The sequence below is a fragment of the Tachysurus fulvidraco genome, chromosome 16, assembly GCF_022655615.1.
Source record: "Tachysurus fulvidraco isolate hzauxx_2018 chromosome 16, HZAU_PFXX_2.0, whole genome shotgun sequence".
NCBI classification, from domain to species: Eukaryota; Metazoa; Chordata; class Actinopteri; order Siluriformes; family Bagridae; genus Tachysurus; species Tachysurus fulvidraco.
This window is the reverse complement of record NC_062533.1, coordinates 17,234,789-17,254,336: the sequence shown is the minus strand read 5'-3', so window position 1 is coordinate 17,254,336 and position 19,548 is coordinate 17,234,789. Positions and strand designations below refer to the sequence as shown.

The 19,548-nt window shown below is 41.9% G+C and overlaps 2 protein-coding genes across 8 annotated transcripts in view; one reads left to right on the top strand and one right to left on the bottom strand.

The window, feature by feature from the left end:
• The window catches only part of akap12b (A kinase (PRKA) anchor protein 12b), a 62,788-nt gene extending 52,425 nt beyond the window's left edge, over positions 1-10,363 (top strand). For all 3 annotated transcript variants that reach the window (XM_027163573.2, XM_027163572.2, XM_027163574.2), the window contains 2 exons: positions 1,790-6,403; positions 8,896-10,363. In XM_027163573.2, the coding sequence (XP_027019374.2) occupies positions 1,790-6,399 (4,610 nt within the window). In that variant the 3' untranslated portion in view covers positions 6,400-6,403; positions 8,896-10,363. The remainder of the gene's footprint in view (positions 1-1,789; positions 6,404-8,895) is intronic.
• A 1,173-nt stretch (positions 10,364-11,536) lies between these two features.
• Positions 11,537-19,548, bottom strand: part of zbtb2b (zinc finger and BTB domain containing 2b) — a 9,810-nt gene continuing 1,798 nt past the window's right edge. For all 5 annotated transcript variants that reach the window (XM_027163584.2, XM_047801882.1, XM_027163586.2 and 2 more), the window contains 2 exons: positions 16,193-16,373; positions 11,537-14,905 (listed from right to left, as the gene is read on the bottom strand). In XM_027163584.2, the coding sequence (XP_027019385.1) occupies positions 13,486-14,905; positions 16,193-16,365 (1,593 nt within the window). In that variant the 5' untranslated portion in view covers positions 16,366-16,373 and the 3' untranslated portion in view covers positions 11,537-13,485. The remainder of the gene's footprint in view (positions 14,906-16,192; positions 16,374-19,548) is intronic.

Genomic DNA, 19,548 nt, shown 5'->3' with positions numbered 1-19,548 from the left:
GCACTACTTGTCCCCTCGATCCCCATCGTGCTGAGATCGCAATTTTCCTATCAGTCTTTTTTTTTCACGGATCTGTCTTGTGCTGTTTTTTATTTTCGGTTGTACATGCAGTGATTTTGCCCTGTTATTTAAAGTCTCAGACCGACAACAGAATGGGGCCCCATCCAGTAGGAGCCAGAGGGGCATTGTGAAAGAACTGGGGCAAAACAATGCATGCTTTCCTGGCTGAACACACTCTCTCTCTATTTCTCTCTCTCTCTCAGTCTCCTATCTCTCTGCTCCTCTTACTTCTTCTCGTCTTTCTCTCTCTCTATTGTCTCTTCTCTCTCTCTCTCCTCCTCTTATTGTCTCTCTCCTCTCTTTATTTCTCCTCTCCCTCTCGTTTATTTCCTCTCTTCTCTCTCTTTCCTTTCTCTTTCCTCTTCCTCCCTCTCTGCTTCCCCCCATCCTCCCTCCCTTCTCGTCTCGTCTTTTCTCTCTCTCCCCCCCTCCTCTCTTGTCTCTCTCTCTCTCTTCCCCCCTTTCTCCCCTCTCTCTCTATTTCTCTTTCTCTCTCTCCTTTCTCTCTCTCTATTCTTCTTTGTCTCTCTCTCTTTTCTCTCCCTCCCTCTTTCTCTCTTCCCCCCCTCTCCTCTCTCTCTCTCTCTCTCTCTCTCTCTCTCTCTCTCTCTCTCTCTCTCTCTCTCTCTCTCTGGGGGATGGGTTCTTGTGTAGTAAAGGAAGTCGAATGACATCTTCCAGGCTTCTTAGACTTAGCTTGTTGTTGATAAATGTTGGTGTCTTAGCTTGGTATTATTTCATTTATTTTTTATCAGATCTGGAATCCCTTTTATGCTAAATTTGAAACATGCCATGAATGTGAAAAAAAAAAAATAATAATAATACACTAGTTTATATCGCTGTGTGGAACGAGGTTTTAGTGATGAAGTGAAGTTATTTAATGACCCAAGGCTAGGATGTGTTCTGGAGAAATCTCCCAGTCCTAACGGTAAGATTTAAAACGACCGATTTGCTGATCAATTCCAGATAAATAAATATTAACATGTCTATCAGTAATAAGTCAAGTCATGTGATATCCATGTGTGAAAAATTGAGATATTTAAGTTACGGGGTGTGTTTTGGATCCTAAAGCATGATCAAGCAAAGCCAGATGTGAACATTCCCCCAAAGTAAGCCTGAATGTCAGAGGGAAGCCGGGCCTCAGGGAGATCTGCTCTGCCTGACAGGCTCCTTCTGTCCTCCCAACGCCTGTCAAAACACAGATAGACATGGGAGGAATTTCATACAGTGTGTGTTTCTCTTGTTTTCTCACCTGTTACCATGTGGCCATATGGCCAGAGATAATAAAGTCTGAACATTAACATTTACAGAAACAGGTTGTAACTTGTTCTTTTATGTGTTCACTATATTAGGTCACTGTTTTTATACACACAATTTGGCGGTGCTTTTGTGATTGAGAAATTTTTTCCCCGAAGCCTGGTTTCTAAATGATGTGTTTTTGGCATGAAATCAGACCAAATGTGATCAGCAAACATCAAACTCTGATCAGATTGTAATATTAAATCTGTACAGGGGATGAAAGTCTTTTACCGCAGTGGAGTTCTGATTTCCTGCAGATGTTTCAGCACATTATTTGAATTGATTGCAGCAATAGAAATCATATAATGTACTTGAATTAGTCTTTATTGTCTCTATTCAGTGGTTCACATGAATGTTACTTAGTCCAAACCAGATATTTTGGCTCTAACAGTGCTTCATTTTCTATTATCTTTCCCCCCTCTCTTTACAGTTGGCCAGACGGAGGCCATGCCCCAGAAAGAGGAAAGCCCCGAATCAGTTGAGGTCCTCCAAGATGAGGTCTCCCCTCAAGCCAATGGAGAGCAGGAAGAAAAATGCGTCAGTGCAGATGAAACTACACCCACAGAAGAGAAGGTAGCTGAGGAGAAACCGACCGAATCCAATGAGGTGGGTTTCAAGAAGATCTTCCGCTTTGTTGGCTTTAAGTTTACCCTGAAGAAGGACAAGAATGAGAAAACAGAGCCTGTACAGCTCCTGACAGTGAAGGAAACCGAGGATGGTGCTTCAGAAGCTGCTGTCGAGGAAACCAAAGTTGAACCCGTAACGGCAGAAATCAAGCCTGAGGATGAAAAGAAACCAGATGCTCCAGAAATAGAGACAGAGGCCAGTGCTGAAGATGCTGCAAAGACTGAAGCAGAATCAGACCTCCCTGCAAGTGATGCCCCAGCAGAGACCAAAGCAGATGGCATTGAAGAAACTGACAAGACCCCAGCTGATGAGCCAGCTGAAGAAGTGGAAACCTCTACTGATAAAGAGAAAGAGAAAGAACCAGAACCACAAGCAGAATCTCCTACATCTCCACCATCTCAAGAAACACAATCTCCTTTCAGAAGATTCTTCAGTCAGGGAATCTTCTCAAACCTGCGGAAAAAGACAAGCTTCAAGAAATCTAAAGAAGAGGAACCAATAATGGAGAAATCTGCTGAGGAGGATATAAAGGAGGCTGAGGAGAAAGAGGAAGTGGCCACAGGAGGGGAAGAACAAGTCAAGGAGGATGCAGAGGAAGTGGAAACAGAAGAACAGGTAGATAAATCTGAAGTACCAGAAAAATCTGAAGCAGCTACAGAACAATCTGAAGCAAGGGAAGAGGAAACTCCATCTGCCCCACAGGAACAAAAGGAGGAGGAGCTAAAGGTGGAGGTTGAGACCACAAGTGAAGCTGCACCATTACAAGAACCTGAAGCTGTTGAACAAACTACACCATGTGAGGTTTCAGAGACCTCTGCTGCTGTAGAAAAAGAAGAAATCAAACCCACTGATGATACCAAACTTACTGATGGCAAAGCAACTGACTCTTCTGAGGAACAACAGACTTCTGAGAAATCATCTGCAGAAGCTACCACTGAAGCTGAAGTTCAAGACAAAGCCAAGGCTCAAGGAAGTCCTCTGAAAAAATTGTTTACCGGGGCAGGGTTAAAGAAGTTGTCCTCCAAAAAGCAGAAAGGCAAAAAAGAAACAGAGTCAAAGCAAACAGAATCCACTGAACAGGCAGCTGAACAGGTTCAGTCATCCGCAGAGTCAGGTGAGGCTCAAAAACCTGACAGCAGTGCCTCGTCTCCAGAAGAATCTGGTGAGCATGTTGTAGGTGAGGAAAGTCCGGCTGAGGCCAATGTGGAAGTCGAAGGTGAGGCAGCAACCTCTGACAGTGAGAAGAAGAAAGATGGCATTCTTCATTGGGCCTCTTTCAAAAAATTAGTCACTCCAAAGAAACGTGTCAAGAGGTCATCTGAGAGCGAAGATGAGACCCCTGGAGACAAGCCAAAATCAGCCACTCTTTCGTCAACAGAGAGTGCTGTCTTCGAAGAGAAAGCTGAGGAGAATAAATCAAGTGGAGAAGAAAAGGAAGAAGCAAAGGAGGAATCACAGGTTGATTGCAAGACGGAGACAAAAGCTGAAAAGACTGAACAAACCACAGAGGAGCCCAAGAAGAAGATTGACACCTCAGTATCCTGGGAAGCCCTTATTTGTGTGGGATCAGCTAAAAAGAGGGCCCGGAAGACTTCAGACTCTGACGATGAAGAAACTAAGATTGAGGAAGAGGTTCAGAAGTCAGGTGAAGAACAGACCAAGACTGCAGAGTCTCCTATTGAAAGCTCACAGGAGGTCGAGCGTGAACATTTGGCTTCTTCTCCAGAGCCAGAAGGAGAGCTTGTCTCTACATGGGAGTCCTTCAAAAGGCTGGTAACACAACGTAAGAAACCCAAGGCTGAAGACAAGTCTGATGAAGCACAGGGTCCAGAGCAGGCAGCATCTGACAGTGAACTACCCAAAGAAGAGTCATCCTTCTCGCTTAGAAAACTAATTCCCAGAAGAAAGAAGAAGTCTGATGCTAAACAAGGACAGGTGTCTTCCGATGTTGGATCTGCAGAAGAAGATTCTGACACACCTGCTGTTGTGCCTCTGTCAGAGTATGATAACGAACAATCGGAGAAGGCAACGGATGAACAAAAACAGTCAGAAGAGGCAAAACCCGAGGTCACACCTGTCACGCCAGTCACTCCTGGAAAAGCATCGGCCGAGGACAGATCTCCTTCTTGGATCTCAGCTACTGTGGAGAATGCTGAAGATGAGGCTGAAGGAAAGCCACTAAGTGATATACCAGAGGAAGGGGATACAGCTGCTACACCTAAATCAACCGATAACACGATCGCAGAAGACATCATAGAGTTCACTTCAGAAGCAGTCACTGCCATTGAGCCAGCAGAGGAAACTGAAATGGTTTCTGCTCTGTCACGTATCACAGAGTTACCTGATACATCTGGTGAGACTTCACCAGTCCCGGACGATGGGGTTGTGAAGAAGGCTGAAGCCATTTTACAAGAAGCTGTAGAAACTATCAGTGTTACATCAAGTGCAGTGGCTGTCACTGTAGCAGAGGAGCAGGCAAAAAGTATGGTTGTCTCTACAAGCCCATTCCAGATTGAGTCGGCCATTAAGGAGGAGAAAGTGATCTTGGCTGTTCATGAGAAAAGCGAAGCAATAGCCATCTGCACCGGCCTCGACACCAGCGAAATTAAAGCCGTAGAAGAAGAAAGTCGTTCGAAAGCTACAGTGGAAGCTGTCACCGCTGTCATTGAGGCACTGTCTGTAGAGGTGGCTGCAGAGGACCAAACTTTAAAACCAGAAGAAGCTGAAGTGGCAGGCGACAAAGTATCCGTGGCACAGGTTAACGAAGTTCAAACTGAATGCAAAGAACAGCCTCCATCCTCTGTGGAACATACCATGGAGGAGACTGTAGTGGTTCATACGATGACTGAGATCCAGGAAGCAACAGCAGTCAAAGTGGCGGAGATGACACCCGTACAGGAGATAGAGATTGTCGAGGAACCAGTAGTGGCCGAAAACACTCCAAAGGTGTTGGCAGAGAGCCCTGTTGAATCAACTGTAGAACATCCAGTCTGTGCTCAGACAGTGGAGATCACTGAAGCTACTGCTGTTGAAGAGGAGGTGAAGGAGCTAAAAGATGTTTCAGAATCAATCACCAGTGTTGAGATAGAATCTGTAGAAGTAGAAGTAACTGTACCAGAAGAAATGACATCACTGGCAGATACCCTATTGGCTGAGATAACCGTGTCTCGGGAAGATCCAATTCCTGTCCTCGCTACAGTAGAGGAGATTGCAGTGAAAGAAGAGATTGTCTGTGTTTGCCCACCCTCAGACTCTAAAACAGAAGCAGAGGGTAAGAGTGAGGTTGCTACAGAGAACATTTTCACTCAAGTCCACATTACCACAGATGTTGAGGTTCTTTCAGTGAGTGATTCTGTTGATGGAAACAGTGAAGTTGCAGCATCCAACATCAGTACCGTGATTGAGGAAGCTGGTAAGACCGACGAGGAAGAAGTGGAAGCTAAGCAGAAGGAAGCAGAAGCCATTCAGGAACAGAGCACAGTCATTGTTCAGGAAGTACTTCAAAATGTTGTTGAAAACCTCAGTGAATTGCATATGGAACAAGAGTTAGAAGAGAAGCCTGTGGAGGAGATCCTCTCAGAAAAACCTGAAAAGGTTTCATCTGCAGCTGAGGAGGAAAGATTGGCACAAGATGCACCAGGGTCAGAAGAAGAAATTATGGTAGATACACAAATTCAAGAAGAAATAAAGCCTGAGACAGAGGACAAAGCTGAAGAGAAGCCAACCGAAATTACTCAGACATTGCCAGTCAGCGAAGCGGTTCAGATTTCTGAGAAAGTCATGGAAGCTGTGGCAGAAGAAATTAAACCACAGGAGCATGAGACAACCTCAGTCTCAGTGGAAGCAACACAACTAGCTACAGATGTAGTGAAACAGGAAGTTGAATTAAAGAAAGGTGAAAAGGAGGCAGAGGAAGACAAAACAGTCGGCATCGAAAGCGAAGATGGTAAATGTCAAGTTGAAAAAGATCAAAATGAAGAAGCAAGTGGAACCACAGAGACACCGGCTTCGGAGGAGAGCAGTCAAGTACAAACCGCCTCTCTTGAAAGCACAAAGCATGCTGAGATTGTCGAAGAGGAGAGTCAGCGGGCCCAAGACATGAAGATAGACACAACGATGGCGGGTAAGGATGAAAGTGCAACGCAAGATTCTGACATTTCTGTGAAAGAAGACAGCACCAAAAGTCAGGAGCCATCAAAAGATGTGCCTCAAACAGACTTGGAAGAGGCACAAAAGGTTATTTCAGCACCAGAAATGAAAGGCCAGGAGGTGTCCGGAGATCCAGAGTGTCAAAAGACAGATGCTGAAGCCAGCGAGGTGAAGACGGCTGCTGTGGAGTCACCAAAAGCCACTAAAGAAGACACCGAGAACGAGATTGACACCGTCACCACAGAGACTGCTAAAGAGTCATGAGCCAGTGAGTATCGCATCTTGTTCCAAATATGAAATATATAGAAATGTTTTTAAAAATGAACTTTTCTGTACTTTTCTACCTACCGAGATTTTCTGGGTTCGGTTTAAAAATCAATCAAACAAAAAAACAAATAAGTTGTCATGGGAAATGTATGTTCCTAATTGGAAATGAGATCCTAGAGGTCACCAGATGACATTACAGTCTAATTGGCACATTTGCTCAATTGTCATGACAGTTTGCACATCAAAACGTGTTCTGTGTTTTATCAAATTCAAAAAGCACAACGGCACTCTATCAAGTATACACACAAAAGTTTACACAGTTTAGCGTCTTTATACCGAACGGATCTAGAGACGTTCTGACCAGGTATTAGCAACTATACTGTGTATGCTATGGCTTTCCAACCCACATCAGAACAACGTACTTGCGACCGGAGTGTTGAGGCTAGCTGTCATAGTTGCATGAGTCGATGTTCCTGACGACCAGTTGCTGATCGCCATTGTTCCCGATGGCCAATCAGTGCTTACAGTTCTACGGATATACAAATTAGTACATGACAATATGTGGCATGATTTATAGATTTTTTTAAGCATTCCTTAGCTACATTCCCTGAGAAGATTTGGCGACACCGCCCGCAACTCGATCGTGGATTTACACGGCGGCGATAAGTAAAACGACCCTCCTCTCACAGCTTGCACAACCAGCGACGATTGCTAAAGTAGTCCTTAAAATCCGCTAGGTCCGTCCCTAAGGTTCTGTTTAAATAATGTCAATAGAAGGTTCTAAAAAAAAAAGATTGCCAAAACTGGACTCCCTGGAAGGTGTTGCTCAAGAGGAATCTTTTTCACAGAAGGTAATAAACAAAAGTTGGGATATTGTTTCGAAATTCCTCAGAGTCCTTTTTTAAAAAACATCAATGGACCTTAGTTTTATTACTGGTGGATTTGCCGGCTTGTGAAATGAAAAAGCTTTTGTTCGAGGTATAAGTAACCAAGAGACCTTTGATATCAAAGAAGGAATGCCGCAGCCTGACCCCTCACTTTGTAGACTGCCTTTTAAAGGGAAGCCGTGTAAAGGAGAGATGAACTTCTGCTGAAAGACTGATTATAATTCATCCCCCACATGCGCTACACTACACACACACACTCCATTTCTCTTTCCTTTATCAAAGCCCTCCATATGTGGTCAGGGAACCGTTTCAAGGAACAGAGCTGTTTTGACAAGATACATCTGATAAGTTTAAGAAAACTGTTCTATCTTTCTACCTTAAAACATCTTCGACTTGGTGGTGTTTGGTCCATGTTTGTTAGCAAGGTGCATTTCTGTATAAAACTGATTCAGGGACACAAATGCAAGCTGGTTTGCTAGCATTCAAATAACTAGCCGGCTAGCTATTGCACGAAGCTATCTACAGTTTTGCTTGTTCTGGTCTTTGTTGACCGCTGTTAGATTGAGGCTCAGACACAAATGTAAGCTAGTTTGCTAGCTGTAATCTAGCTAGCTGGTTAGTTAAAGTATCTGTAGGTGTAATGGATGTTATTGTAACTTTTAATAGGTTTGGCTCTTGTTTATTTGACTTAAGAATATAAGTGCGCTAGCCGTGAACTGTAGCTAGCTGTCTAGATGATATTTGGCAAGGTTTTCTCGGCATTGACGTCTTTAACTATAAGGCGATTTGTCGTTTTTCACTAAAGGGCAGGACTTTGTGTAACAGAGCAGCCATGTTAAGCATTACACACTGCCTCATACTTGATATTTAAACTTCTCTGGTCGTGACATATCTGGCTCTACGACGACATGCGATATTGTTGATACACTTTTTTCAGTTGTATGAAAAAATGGATGAAACAGAAGCACGAAAAGAAATGTAAAGGTAATAAGTGGAAGGGACAGCAGGAGGGGAAATGGTCACGGAATGAGATGGAGGTAGAGGTAGAGGAGAGGTGTGGTGAGTTAAATCTTTGATAAGTGCTAATGCAGCACTGCAGTGGACCAGCTGAGGATGAATTATAGCAGTGCAGCGGGGGTTTGGTGCAGGATTCTCTCTCTCTCTTTCTCTCTCTCTCTCTCTCTCTCTCTCTCTCTCTCTCTCTCTCTCTCTCTCACACACACACACACACACACACACACACACTTTCTTTCTCTCACTGTTGTGAAATTTGCTGAGTCATAAAAACAGTAAGGGGTAGAAGAGAGGAGGCCAAGAGGAAGTGAGACCTGCAAAAAAAAAAAAAGAAAGAGAGAGAGAGAGAGAGAGAGAGAGGGACAGGGAAAGGGAAAAAGAGAGAGAGAGAGGGAGTCAGACTATATTACAGAGTTATACATGATGACATGATAACATGTCTGACTGAAATCGTGAGCTCTGAGTTAAGACTGACAGAGAAACATTATATTGTATTTTGATTTATTTCCTGGAAGCTCAAGCATGGTAGTCACAAACTAACTCAACTTGTGTGTGTGTGTGTGTGTGTGTGTGTGTGTGTGTTGTTTTACAGGCTGCATGTATTAGGTGATTGTACGAGAAGCTCCTCTAGAAGATATAGAAGAAGATGGAGCCAGAGACTCATCCATCCATCCATCCATCCGTCCCACAACATCTTTTTATAACGTCTGGTTTCCAGCCAACTTTAAAAAACTTTTTTTTCTGACATTTAATTCTCACAGATGGAGTGTGTCATGAAGGGCTGCTGTCAGATGGAGAGAAACGTGTATGTGTATGTCCTTTGTGTGTGTGTGAGATCTTATCTTGTATATTGTATTTATATCTGAAATACGCCTTCATACTGACCTTGACCAGAATGACCCGGAAACGTATGACATCACCCACGTACAAGGTTGTTGTTGTTTTTTTTGTTTTTTTTGTTTTTTTTATGAATCATGGTACACGTGCGTAGTTAAACATCAAGAGTGTTGATGAGAGCCAGCATAATCATTTCCATTCCTACTGTACATATATTTCATATATATATATATATATATAAAAAAACAACATTCTTTATTTCTCGACTGTGAAAGTTTTTTTTTTTAGTTCTCTCGTGTTTAAGCACAGGCTATCAGTAAAACACTGCTTTCATCTTTAACATGTGAACGAATGATGAGATTTGACAGCACTGTTCAGTACAGGATGTATTTTTTACCGTGTGTTTTTTGCTTTGTTTTTAATATTCAAAAATAATGTACTGTGTGCACTGGCGACACCTACAGGAAGCCAGATGTATTGTCGTTTTTCTTAACGAAATTAATTCGCATTCACAATTTGTGTTTGTTTGTTTTTGCCTTTTTTTTTACAAACATTATTCATATCGTGCTAAAAGCGTTTGTATTTTTAATTTCTGTATCATAAACTAACAATGTGACTCATTCCAGTGATGCTTCCATCTTTCCGAACAAATTATTCACGACTTCATTTAGTGCTTCGAAGCCTTTGATGCATGAGAAACAGAACTAAACAAACAGAATTAAGAAGAAACAAAAATCTCTCTTTCATCTCTCATTAAATTCCCATCATTACTTTGTGATCCTGCTGATTATTAGGACGCAGTAAACACTTTCTCAGTGATGCAGCAGCGACTATCAGTGTTTTTTGGATGTGAAGATCCCTGCAAAGATGCTTTATTTTGATAATATAGACAAGGAACCAAAAAAAAACCCTCAAAAAAATAAAATAAAAACAAAGCGAAGAATGTTCTCTAGTTATCACGGCTTGTATGAAACCCCCAGGTCGCATCCTGTTCTCTGCTTTTTCTAAAAACACACAAAAATATTACTGTGAAGCTCCTTAACATTTGTACAAATTGTATACCTGTGTATCTTAAATCATATTGTAATATTGTATAACCAATGAGAGCGTTAGACAACGTTATGTAGCATGATCTGTTTTTTTTTATTCGTCAAGCTGTTAATAATATGGATACAGAACCATGTCTATATTTCATTTAAATAAAAGTTAGCATTGTAAAGCCATGCTTGTGTTTTCTTTACTGAGCTCTCTATAAAAATATATATTTATATTTATATAAAATAGGAAAATATTTTAAATAAAGTCTTTTTTTTTTTTCATTGACGGATGATTAACTTCTGGAAAAAACAAATGTTTACCTTTTTGTTCTCTAGACTTTTAATCGTCTTTTTTTAAACAAAACCTTTTAGGTATTTTCTCAAAAATGGATGTTATATTTTCTAAATACTTTCTCTATATTTTCTAAACATTGAATTGATATTTTTTAAAACATTTAACCGTTTATTTAAAAAAAGGTTTTTGTTACGTTTTTTAAAAGATGTTTAATTATTCTTCACTTTTTAGTAATTATACAATTATTCATAAAACAGGTAAAAAACAATGCTAACTTCATTTAGTTCACTTACAAAATATTTACTTTATTTTATCATTATTATTAATAGATTTTTATTGGTAGGAGAATGTTGGACATGGAGCTGCCAGGCAGGAGGCAAAGAGGAAGGCCAAAGAGGAGGTATATTGATGTATTTAATGAGGATATGAAGCTAGTGGGTGCAAGTGTTGAGGATGCAGAACATAGGGAGTAAGTAGAGAGAGATGATTCGCCGTGGCGACCCCTGAAGAGAAAAGCCGAAAGAAGATTAATGGATTATTGAAATGCACAGAATACATTGAACCGCCCATTTATATGTTCTTATCATATTTTAAGCCTCTGATGAAGTATTTAAAATGAATGGCTCATAATTAATGTACGTCGTTACACCATTTTAAGGCCAACATCCTCTGCAGGCTTTAATATAACGCCACCATGTCTGAGACCATCAGATGACAGAGCTGTTATTTATTGCGTCGTAAAGCGAAGTACCTTCTCGCCCTCATTGGTGTTTGAATCAACTGGTTCAATAGATTCCTTAAACTTGTTAAAGCTGTAAGTTTTTAAAGAGCAAATCTTTTATCTTGCCTTAAGGGATGTGTGATGCTATGTAACACGAACTGTGATTAGAAAATGTTTTTAAATTTAAAACTACACGAATTAATTAATAATTGATTATTCAATTGATTAATTGATAATTGATTAATTCCAACTGTGTAGCTTCATTTTTCATTGATGTTTGTTCGCCATCCAGGGATTATTTCAAATAAAGTTACAGGGAATTACCTGGAGCTACCAAAAAAAAAAAAAGAAAAAAAAAAGTTTATTGTTCATTACAGACAATCACAAATCACGTTTATTCTGAGGCAGTTGTTCATTTCCTGAGGTGCTGCAGATCACAGTATACTGTATAGGTTTGCCTTCGCTTTGGAGTTTGTGCATTTTTGGGGGGGAGGAGATCCTTCAACCCCCTCCCTGTAACTGCCTCGAAAATAAACTCGGAACAAAAAAAAACACAAGAGCAAGATGTATATGATGACATAGCAACAGTATAAAAAACAAAAAACAAGACACCAAAAAAAAAAAAAGCATGGCATATCATTTGTCATGTCTGTACATGTGCGACCACCAGGGGTCGACAAAAAGGAAGTGAAGAGGAGCAAGACATCAAACCCCAGACTTCAACCAATCAGTAGTAATTCAATTCACAAAATCATCTTAGAAAAAAAAGGAAAAAAAACAAAAAAACAACAACAAAAACAACAACAAAAAAAACACGGCTCTGTAGAGGAAATAATACTTTTTTTTTAAAACAAAAAAACATCGGTCCCATTTTCTTGTTCCTGAATCAAGTTCTAAAATAAAAAAATAACAATAATAACGTCCTTATTTTTTTTTTTCCACACCGTTCACGTCTTTTTTCGGTACATTTGTCTAGCTGTGAATATAAAACAAAAACATTAATAATATTACGGATGTCAAACGCCTGTCTGTAACCCTACATTTCGTCAATAGTAGTCAGGTCCTTAACTTTCAGTGCTTGGACGGCCGAACAAGGAGCGAACGATAAGCAACAGCAGATAATGAAGATAAAAAAAATTAAAAATGTATGCAGACGAAAACTAACGTACGTACTGTACGCTCCACCATGCTACGCTAAAAATTGATTATATTCTACGCTCAATGCACTTTTATGCAATATACAACATTTTTAATATATAAAATATTCTTTGTAAATATAGTACTGTGTATAAAATTTAAAAAAAAAAATTTTTTTAAAATAAGGGCTTTTAAAAAACCTTTCCTACAATAAAGATCTCTCTTCAGTTTTAGATATTGATACACGAGTAGGTTCACACCCAGACTGCCTTTGTGTAACAGCTCAAGAGATAAATAAATAAAAATAAAAATAAAGAAAAAATAATGGCACATCTGTAAACATTTCACGATAATGCTTCCAGATCGATAAAAAAAAAAAAAAAACGTTAAAAAAATTAATAAAAAAATAAATGTTTAACTGTGTTGGCAAAAAATAATTGTTTCTAATTAAAAAAGATTTTTTTAATGAACTTTAATTCAGATATCTGCTCTAGCGTGAGCTTGGGATTGTAACCACTGGACTTTATTATAATAGATTAACAAGCTGAGGTAAGAGATGGAGGTGGAAAAAAAACCCAAAAAAAAAAATAATAAAATAAAAAATAAAAATAAATAAATAAATCAGGATTAATCAGTTAATCAGGAAAGAAGAAAAAAACCTGCTGTAACACTCTTTGGCTGATGGGAACAATTAAAGTGGAATATAGTGATGGTTACATGCTGCTGGTTATTGCTTTAAATGTCATGAAATGTTTTTGAAACGCTGTTTTCAGATCGCACGAGGATGTGAGTCTCAGTGAGGAGAAAGCGGTGAGGAGAGCATTCGCACCATAGGTGGGGTTATTGCGATTCACTACTTCCTCTTCCTGTTGACGGTTACAAAGGGGAAAGGCTTAAACCACAACGTGCAACATCTGAGTGACCTGAATTACACACCGAGCAAATGGAGGGGGGCTTCACGGTGTAATAAACCTATCTTGCTTCATTGGAGAGAGAGAGAAAAAAAAAGTTGTCCTACAACACGCACAAGTCATTTCCTGATACACACAGATAGCGGTACATCAGAATAAACTCTGCACACAAACTGTGGTGCTGATAAGAAACAAACCATCAAAAAAAAACAACCTAATACGTCTCTATAAGATGGATGTTTTGTTAATCAGCCAGAACCTCCTCTGTTTTAATGGCCATCACTAAAGATCCACCACTAGACACATCAAAACCCTCGTCTTTGGCCGCTTTGTCAGTGTTCACTTCGCTCCCCGCTGTTCCTGACACGCTCACCTCCGAGGCCGCGCCCTGGGTAAAGCACATGTGCTTGATGACTTCGTTGGGGTTGGTGAAGGTCATTTCACATACGTTACACTTGTACGGCCTTCCTGAGGAGCCCAAGAACAAAGCCTCCATCTGGCTGGAGTCGTCCGCCGCGCACAGCTCCATGCTCTGCCGGTCTACCATGGTGTAAGCTGACTCCGCCCCCTGGCTCATACAGACGTGTCGCGCAGCCTGATTGGCTCGGCAGAAGCTCTTCCCACAGGCACTGCAGCGGTACGGCTTTCCTGTGTGGATGTACATGTGTTCGCGCCAGTGGCTCTTCTGGATGAACTTGCGTCCGCACGTGGGGCACTCGTACTTCCGTCTCTTCACCTCTCGCTCGATGTCGGCGGCGCCTTCGAGATTGTCGATGTCTGCGATGTCGGACGGAGGAGGCGTGTCAGCTTGAGGCTGAGCCATGGACGACGTTGCCACCATGGAAGGAACCGAGATGGCCATCTCGGCACGTGGAGAAACTTTCAGTCCAGACAGAGGCTGCTCGACATCGACGTCCACCATGATGGGAGTGGCTGCTCCGACGCCAGTCAGACCTTCTTCCACCTCGGGAGTTGCAGCTCCTCCAGGAAGTATGGGGGAAGTCGCACCTCCGGTCTCCATCATTAGAGGTGCCATAGCCTGTGCGTGCCAGAGCAGATGTTCCCTCAGACCCGCTCGCTGGTTGAAGCGACTGCTGCAGATGTGGCAGGTGTAGTGCTTCCGGAACGAGGAGCTTCGCTTCATGATGCTGGGCTTCACATGCAGGATGGTGTTGGGGTTCCCGCTTGTCAAAGCGGACACGCTTTCACCGGACGACGCGTCTGCCTCAGAGCCTTCTCTCCCAAACTGACTACTGCTCATCGCCGATGCCTCGACCTCCACATCTGGCTGCAGTCTGGACCCGGATGATAGTGGCGCGTTTGCGCTGGAACCTTTCCCATTTAGCGCACCCGCGCTATCCGAGTCGACGGGTGATTGCTGCCTTCTGGTGGACAGACGGCTGGACTGCGTCCCTTGTTGGCCTGATATCTGAATGCCGTAGAGAGAGGTGTTGAGCCGGATGCTGGCCTCGGGATGAGTGAAGGCAGACTGGCTGTTGAGGCTAGCCTCCTGGATGAGGGGGTAAGCGTGCAGGAACTTCACACCCTGCTCTAGCCGGGCTGGGTCGATCAGCTGCGGGGCCAGTTTGCCAGTGTACATCAGGTTGAGGAGGTAGCTGAAGATATCTGGCTGAATGTCTGCAGGCTTTAAGCGGACGCAGTCGCTGGAGGGCGAAAAAGCGCAAAAATAAAAACAATGAACTCAATAAAAAGCTTCTCAGCAAATCAAACGCAGAAACCAATCAAATTACACTTATTTATAATCGACGTATACCAATATATTGTTTAGGTAAGGTACTTATAAATATTCTACATTGGGGGGGGGGGGATGCGAGTCTCATAGATTCACGTTGGCGTTCGTGGCCCTGTGGCGAACGCTCCACTTTTTCACCACACGGTGCAGTCGGAGGGTTATTTTTAATATGCTGGTCATTTTCTAGAGCCAGCAGTGTTTGAGGTGTTTGACCCACTTGCACTGGCATCTCAGCGAGTAAACAAACACCTACAGAGTCGAACATAAAATGGACCTACGATAAAATCGACAAAAAAAAAACAACAAAAAAATATTACGTATCGCTTTTAGTTACATAACTGTGGCACAACTGAAATAACGAGCACTGACGCCACGGCGGCTCTCGCACTAAATTCACCCCTTCTCGTACGTTATTGTTTCTATAGCGACAGATCCTTCACAAGAACTTACGCAGGATGCTTAAAGAAGTTGATGTAAAAAAGAAAAGTGTATGTTGTGAAGTTTTCTGAAAGGAAAAAAAAAAAGGTCTATGTGAGTACTCGGTGTACTCGGATATCGGTGCCGTGTGATATTGCGAATAAATAAATAAAATGTAAACTTTTACAATCTGCTGTTCTGTAAGAGGAATAAAACACTGATGTTAGAGGTAGAGTCCAGCTTGACTCTCACCTGTCCACCAAGTCGTTGATTATTTTCCTATTTCTGTACATGGCTCATTTTTTTCTGTATGAAACGACGAGGAACAGATCTGCTTGTCGGTGCTAGAGTTTGAATCTCGGGAGTCTACGCTGTTACACAGAACGAGCAGAAGCTCAAAAAAAAAAAAAAAGATAGCTGCGGTTAGATAGCTGGCTTCACGTGTCTCAGAGGAAGCACGTGTTAGCCCTCGCTCTCTCTCTCGCTCTCTCTTTCTCTCTCTGGGTGTTAGAGGATGTGATACGGAGAAAATCAGACAGGGAGGGTGGGTTGGGGGAGCTAGTGTACGCTTTGAAATGCATCTTTTGTTCCTTTAGCATGCATGTGTTTTTTTTTTGTTGTTGTTGTTTTTTTTTACCAAAACGTAATTCGCGAAAACTATTCTCAAGTAGGAAGCAGCACGTTTAATGTACGGAAAAAGAAAAAAAAAAACGAAAAAAAAAAACCAACGTTGATCGGAATCGTATGTAGCGTCAGGCTTTGTGATGACGTGTTGTTCTACCTGTCCTGGTGAATAAATAACATCCTGAAGTAGTTGGAGAAGGCGGCCAACACGGCCTTGTGTGCTTTGAAGAAGACGTCGCCGATGGCGACCGTGCAGTCACACAGGAAGCCAAACTCCCTCTGCGCGTTGAGCTGCTGCAGGAGGATAAGACCGTGGTTGGCCAGCTCCATACTTCCACCTACACAGAAGGGGGGAGCAGAGATGACGAGTCAGCTTCCGGTCTACTGCAGACCACAATGAACAACGCACAAGGAGAAAACACACACACACACACACACACACACACACACACAGCGAGGTGGACACTATAAATTGACAGACATGTTAGAAAGGGCTTTTTATAGTATACGTATACATTTGAAAACACACGTGACGTGCGTATAATCCAGACTGAGGATTTAATCCCATTGTTTAAGAGACACGTGCATGGATCCAGATACACTCTGAGGCGTGTATCGGGACGCTTGCTGTATGGGAAAAACCGAGCACTGAAGGTGGTTATGGGTAGTTTTCTTATTGACCCACAATCTCAAACGTCCAGAACGCAGCCCGAGTCGTTCTCTCAAGGGGACGGAGGGAAAAGGAAGGGGGGGAAAAAAAATCCCGGGGAGGAGTGACAAGAAGTCTGGCTATAATTAGACAGGGGATGTGGAGTGGAGATGATGTTTGCGTGACTGAAAACAAGGATACAAAAGAGACTGGAATGAACTCAACGGTGAATAAATAAAGAACGAAAAAGTTTTCACCACACACACACACACACACACACAAAATCAGCTTTATGTTTTCCTCGTTAAGTTTCTTTTCCCTGACATGAGGACGCTGTTTATCTGAGGGATCTTTCCATGAAAAATAAACTGATTAATAGGTATAATATTTTTATACACGTGAAACAGAAGTGTCGCTACACAGGTTCTTTCCCCCCCATGTGATATTGTGATTTACAGTGATGTGATGATGTTGCCCTATCGCTCCACCCCTACGGTTTGGTCTGTAAAGGCTGTTAGTTCCTGCACACTGTTTTTTCCTCACTAAATACCACAGATCTGACAGGATGGGGGGTGACCTTTTCATGCGTATACTGGTTACACAGCATTGCTGAGCACCGGGAGGGAGGACGGCCCACGTCGTCTGCTCAAACCTGAATGGCAGCTGCGGGGCCGCAAACATGCTTTGGACCCTCGGGGAGGGGGCGCGCTATACGGCTTTACCTCAGAGATGCCTGGTTTTTACCATCACTTCGCTCTCGGGCCACAGCCTTTCGCCACGCTAGTTTAGCTCCTCGTTTATACCTCAAGTTGTTTTAAGCGTCGACGCCTTATTACGAGTTTTTTGCTACTTCATGTTAAAACTTAAATGAGTAATCAACTTAGTATTTAATCAGTCAGGGAACATTTTATTCAGCTCTGTTGACCTAAATGGTAGCCATTCTGACGAACCTTCTTCTGTAGAAGGTTAGCGAGTGTGACGTAGCTAATCAAGATTGAGCAAGTTTTGTTTCTTTTGTTTCGTTTCTGTTGGTTATTCCTTCGTTATAATATAATCAACCTTCGAGACTCTTGTAATCTTCGCTGATCCTTGTTACAACTCACCGGGACACGGACATTGTTTCAGCGCACATCGCTCGGGTGTGAACAGAACGCGGAGAGGATTTGGTGGAATTAAAAACCCAAAATAACAAAGCTCTTACTTTTAAAAAAACGTAAAGCGTCTTTTCTTACGTATTCAGCGTTGAAACACACTCACTCACCCATCTAACCTTCCCGTTTCCTGCACTATTTAAACGCCGAAGGCATCGGCAGAGGTGGCGTAGATGTTTAACTCAATGCTGTTTAAACACAATCCGTGGTTGATGTTTTCTTCAGACGTGAAATACCGATTAGGAACAAAGATCACCAGCATTAACACCGTTAGAGGAAGTGGAACAGTGGAAGTTAACATAACCTCCTGGCAGAGGCACTCTGGTCGTGTCGGCCGATCAGACTCGTGATTTTAAAGCATAGATCCTGGTCCGTGTGTGACCTTCGAACCCTGAACCCTGACTTGTCAGCTCATGACGCTTTTAATCCGAGATAGCTAATCGGCACCGTCAGCTTCCGTTCTTTCTGTGCCACTTGATTAGTCACATGACACTCGCCTCTGCTGATGAGGAATGTGGAAAAGAGAAAAGGTCTGATAGTCTGGATATAAACATGCCACAGAAAGACCAACCGGTCTTGTTATTTAAACATGTTACAGATTTGTGCTTTAACCTTAACCCCTTTAAAACCATACATTTTCTCACCGACTTCCAAGGTTTCTACGTATGACCTTCTTTATCATTAGTCAGAATTTTTTTTTTTTATTTGTTGACTTTTGACCAGCGATGAAACTCTTCTGACTTTGTGGCCGTCGCTGGTGCTTCGATCTGTGACACGAGAAAAACAAACAGAAATCTGCCACTAAAATACTACAACTTTCCAAACTTGATAATTCATAGACGGCAGAGAGAAAGTAAAACCTAACCCATGTCAGTAAATGAGATAGTTTCCAGGGTTTCCCGCAGTACGCCTAAGCTGGGAAACCCTACCGCCTTAACTAGGTCGTCCAAAAAAAAAAAAAAAATTCCGCTGCACAAAAGGCCGTCAAGTGCATCTCGGAGAATGGAGTTATTTAAATTTTATATTTAGTGTTAAATAAATAATTGTTAAATGTAGTACAGAGTTTGTGGTCTCTCACACAAAGAAGTCCCACCCACCCGCCCCTAGCCCAGCCCACATGCCGAACGCTACCGCCTTAACTAACACATTTTCTGCGGGAAACCCTGGTTTCCTGTGTACAGTAATGTTAAACAACAATAAACAAACGTGAGCACTTTTTACTAACAATTAACTCCTCTGTATCCTTTGAAGCAAACGTAAGCGATATGAGACACAAATATGCCTCGCGTCAGCCATCCTTTCCAGTTCGGTGAATTTAGTACAATGGCTGCTTCGGTTGGGAAAAAAAAGCAGAAAATCGTAGTCTGGTATCTGCATAGCAACAAGTAAAAAAAAAAAATCATAGCTAGAAGTAATTGTTTCTCATATTTAGTTACAAAAAAAATCAATCCAAACCATCAGAAGTCAAAAAATAGTGACATTTATTTAGATTCTACAGAAATGTATATCCTCTAAATCGTTTGAAAAGGATAGAATTATAATTTACTATCAACCACTTTAGTAAAGTCAGTAAATGCTAAACATTTTTACGATCTCGCCGGAAAAGCGTATCGTGCTGTAAGTTATCCCAATAATAAGATTAAACCATCGTCGATCAGCTCTACTTGTTTATCTGCTGTGAATCAAGTGCATTTCCTTTTGAAACAGAAAGTC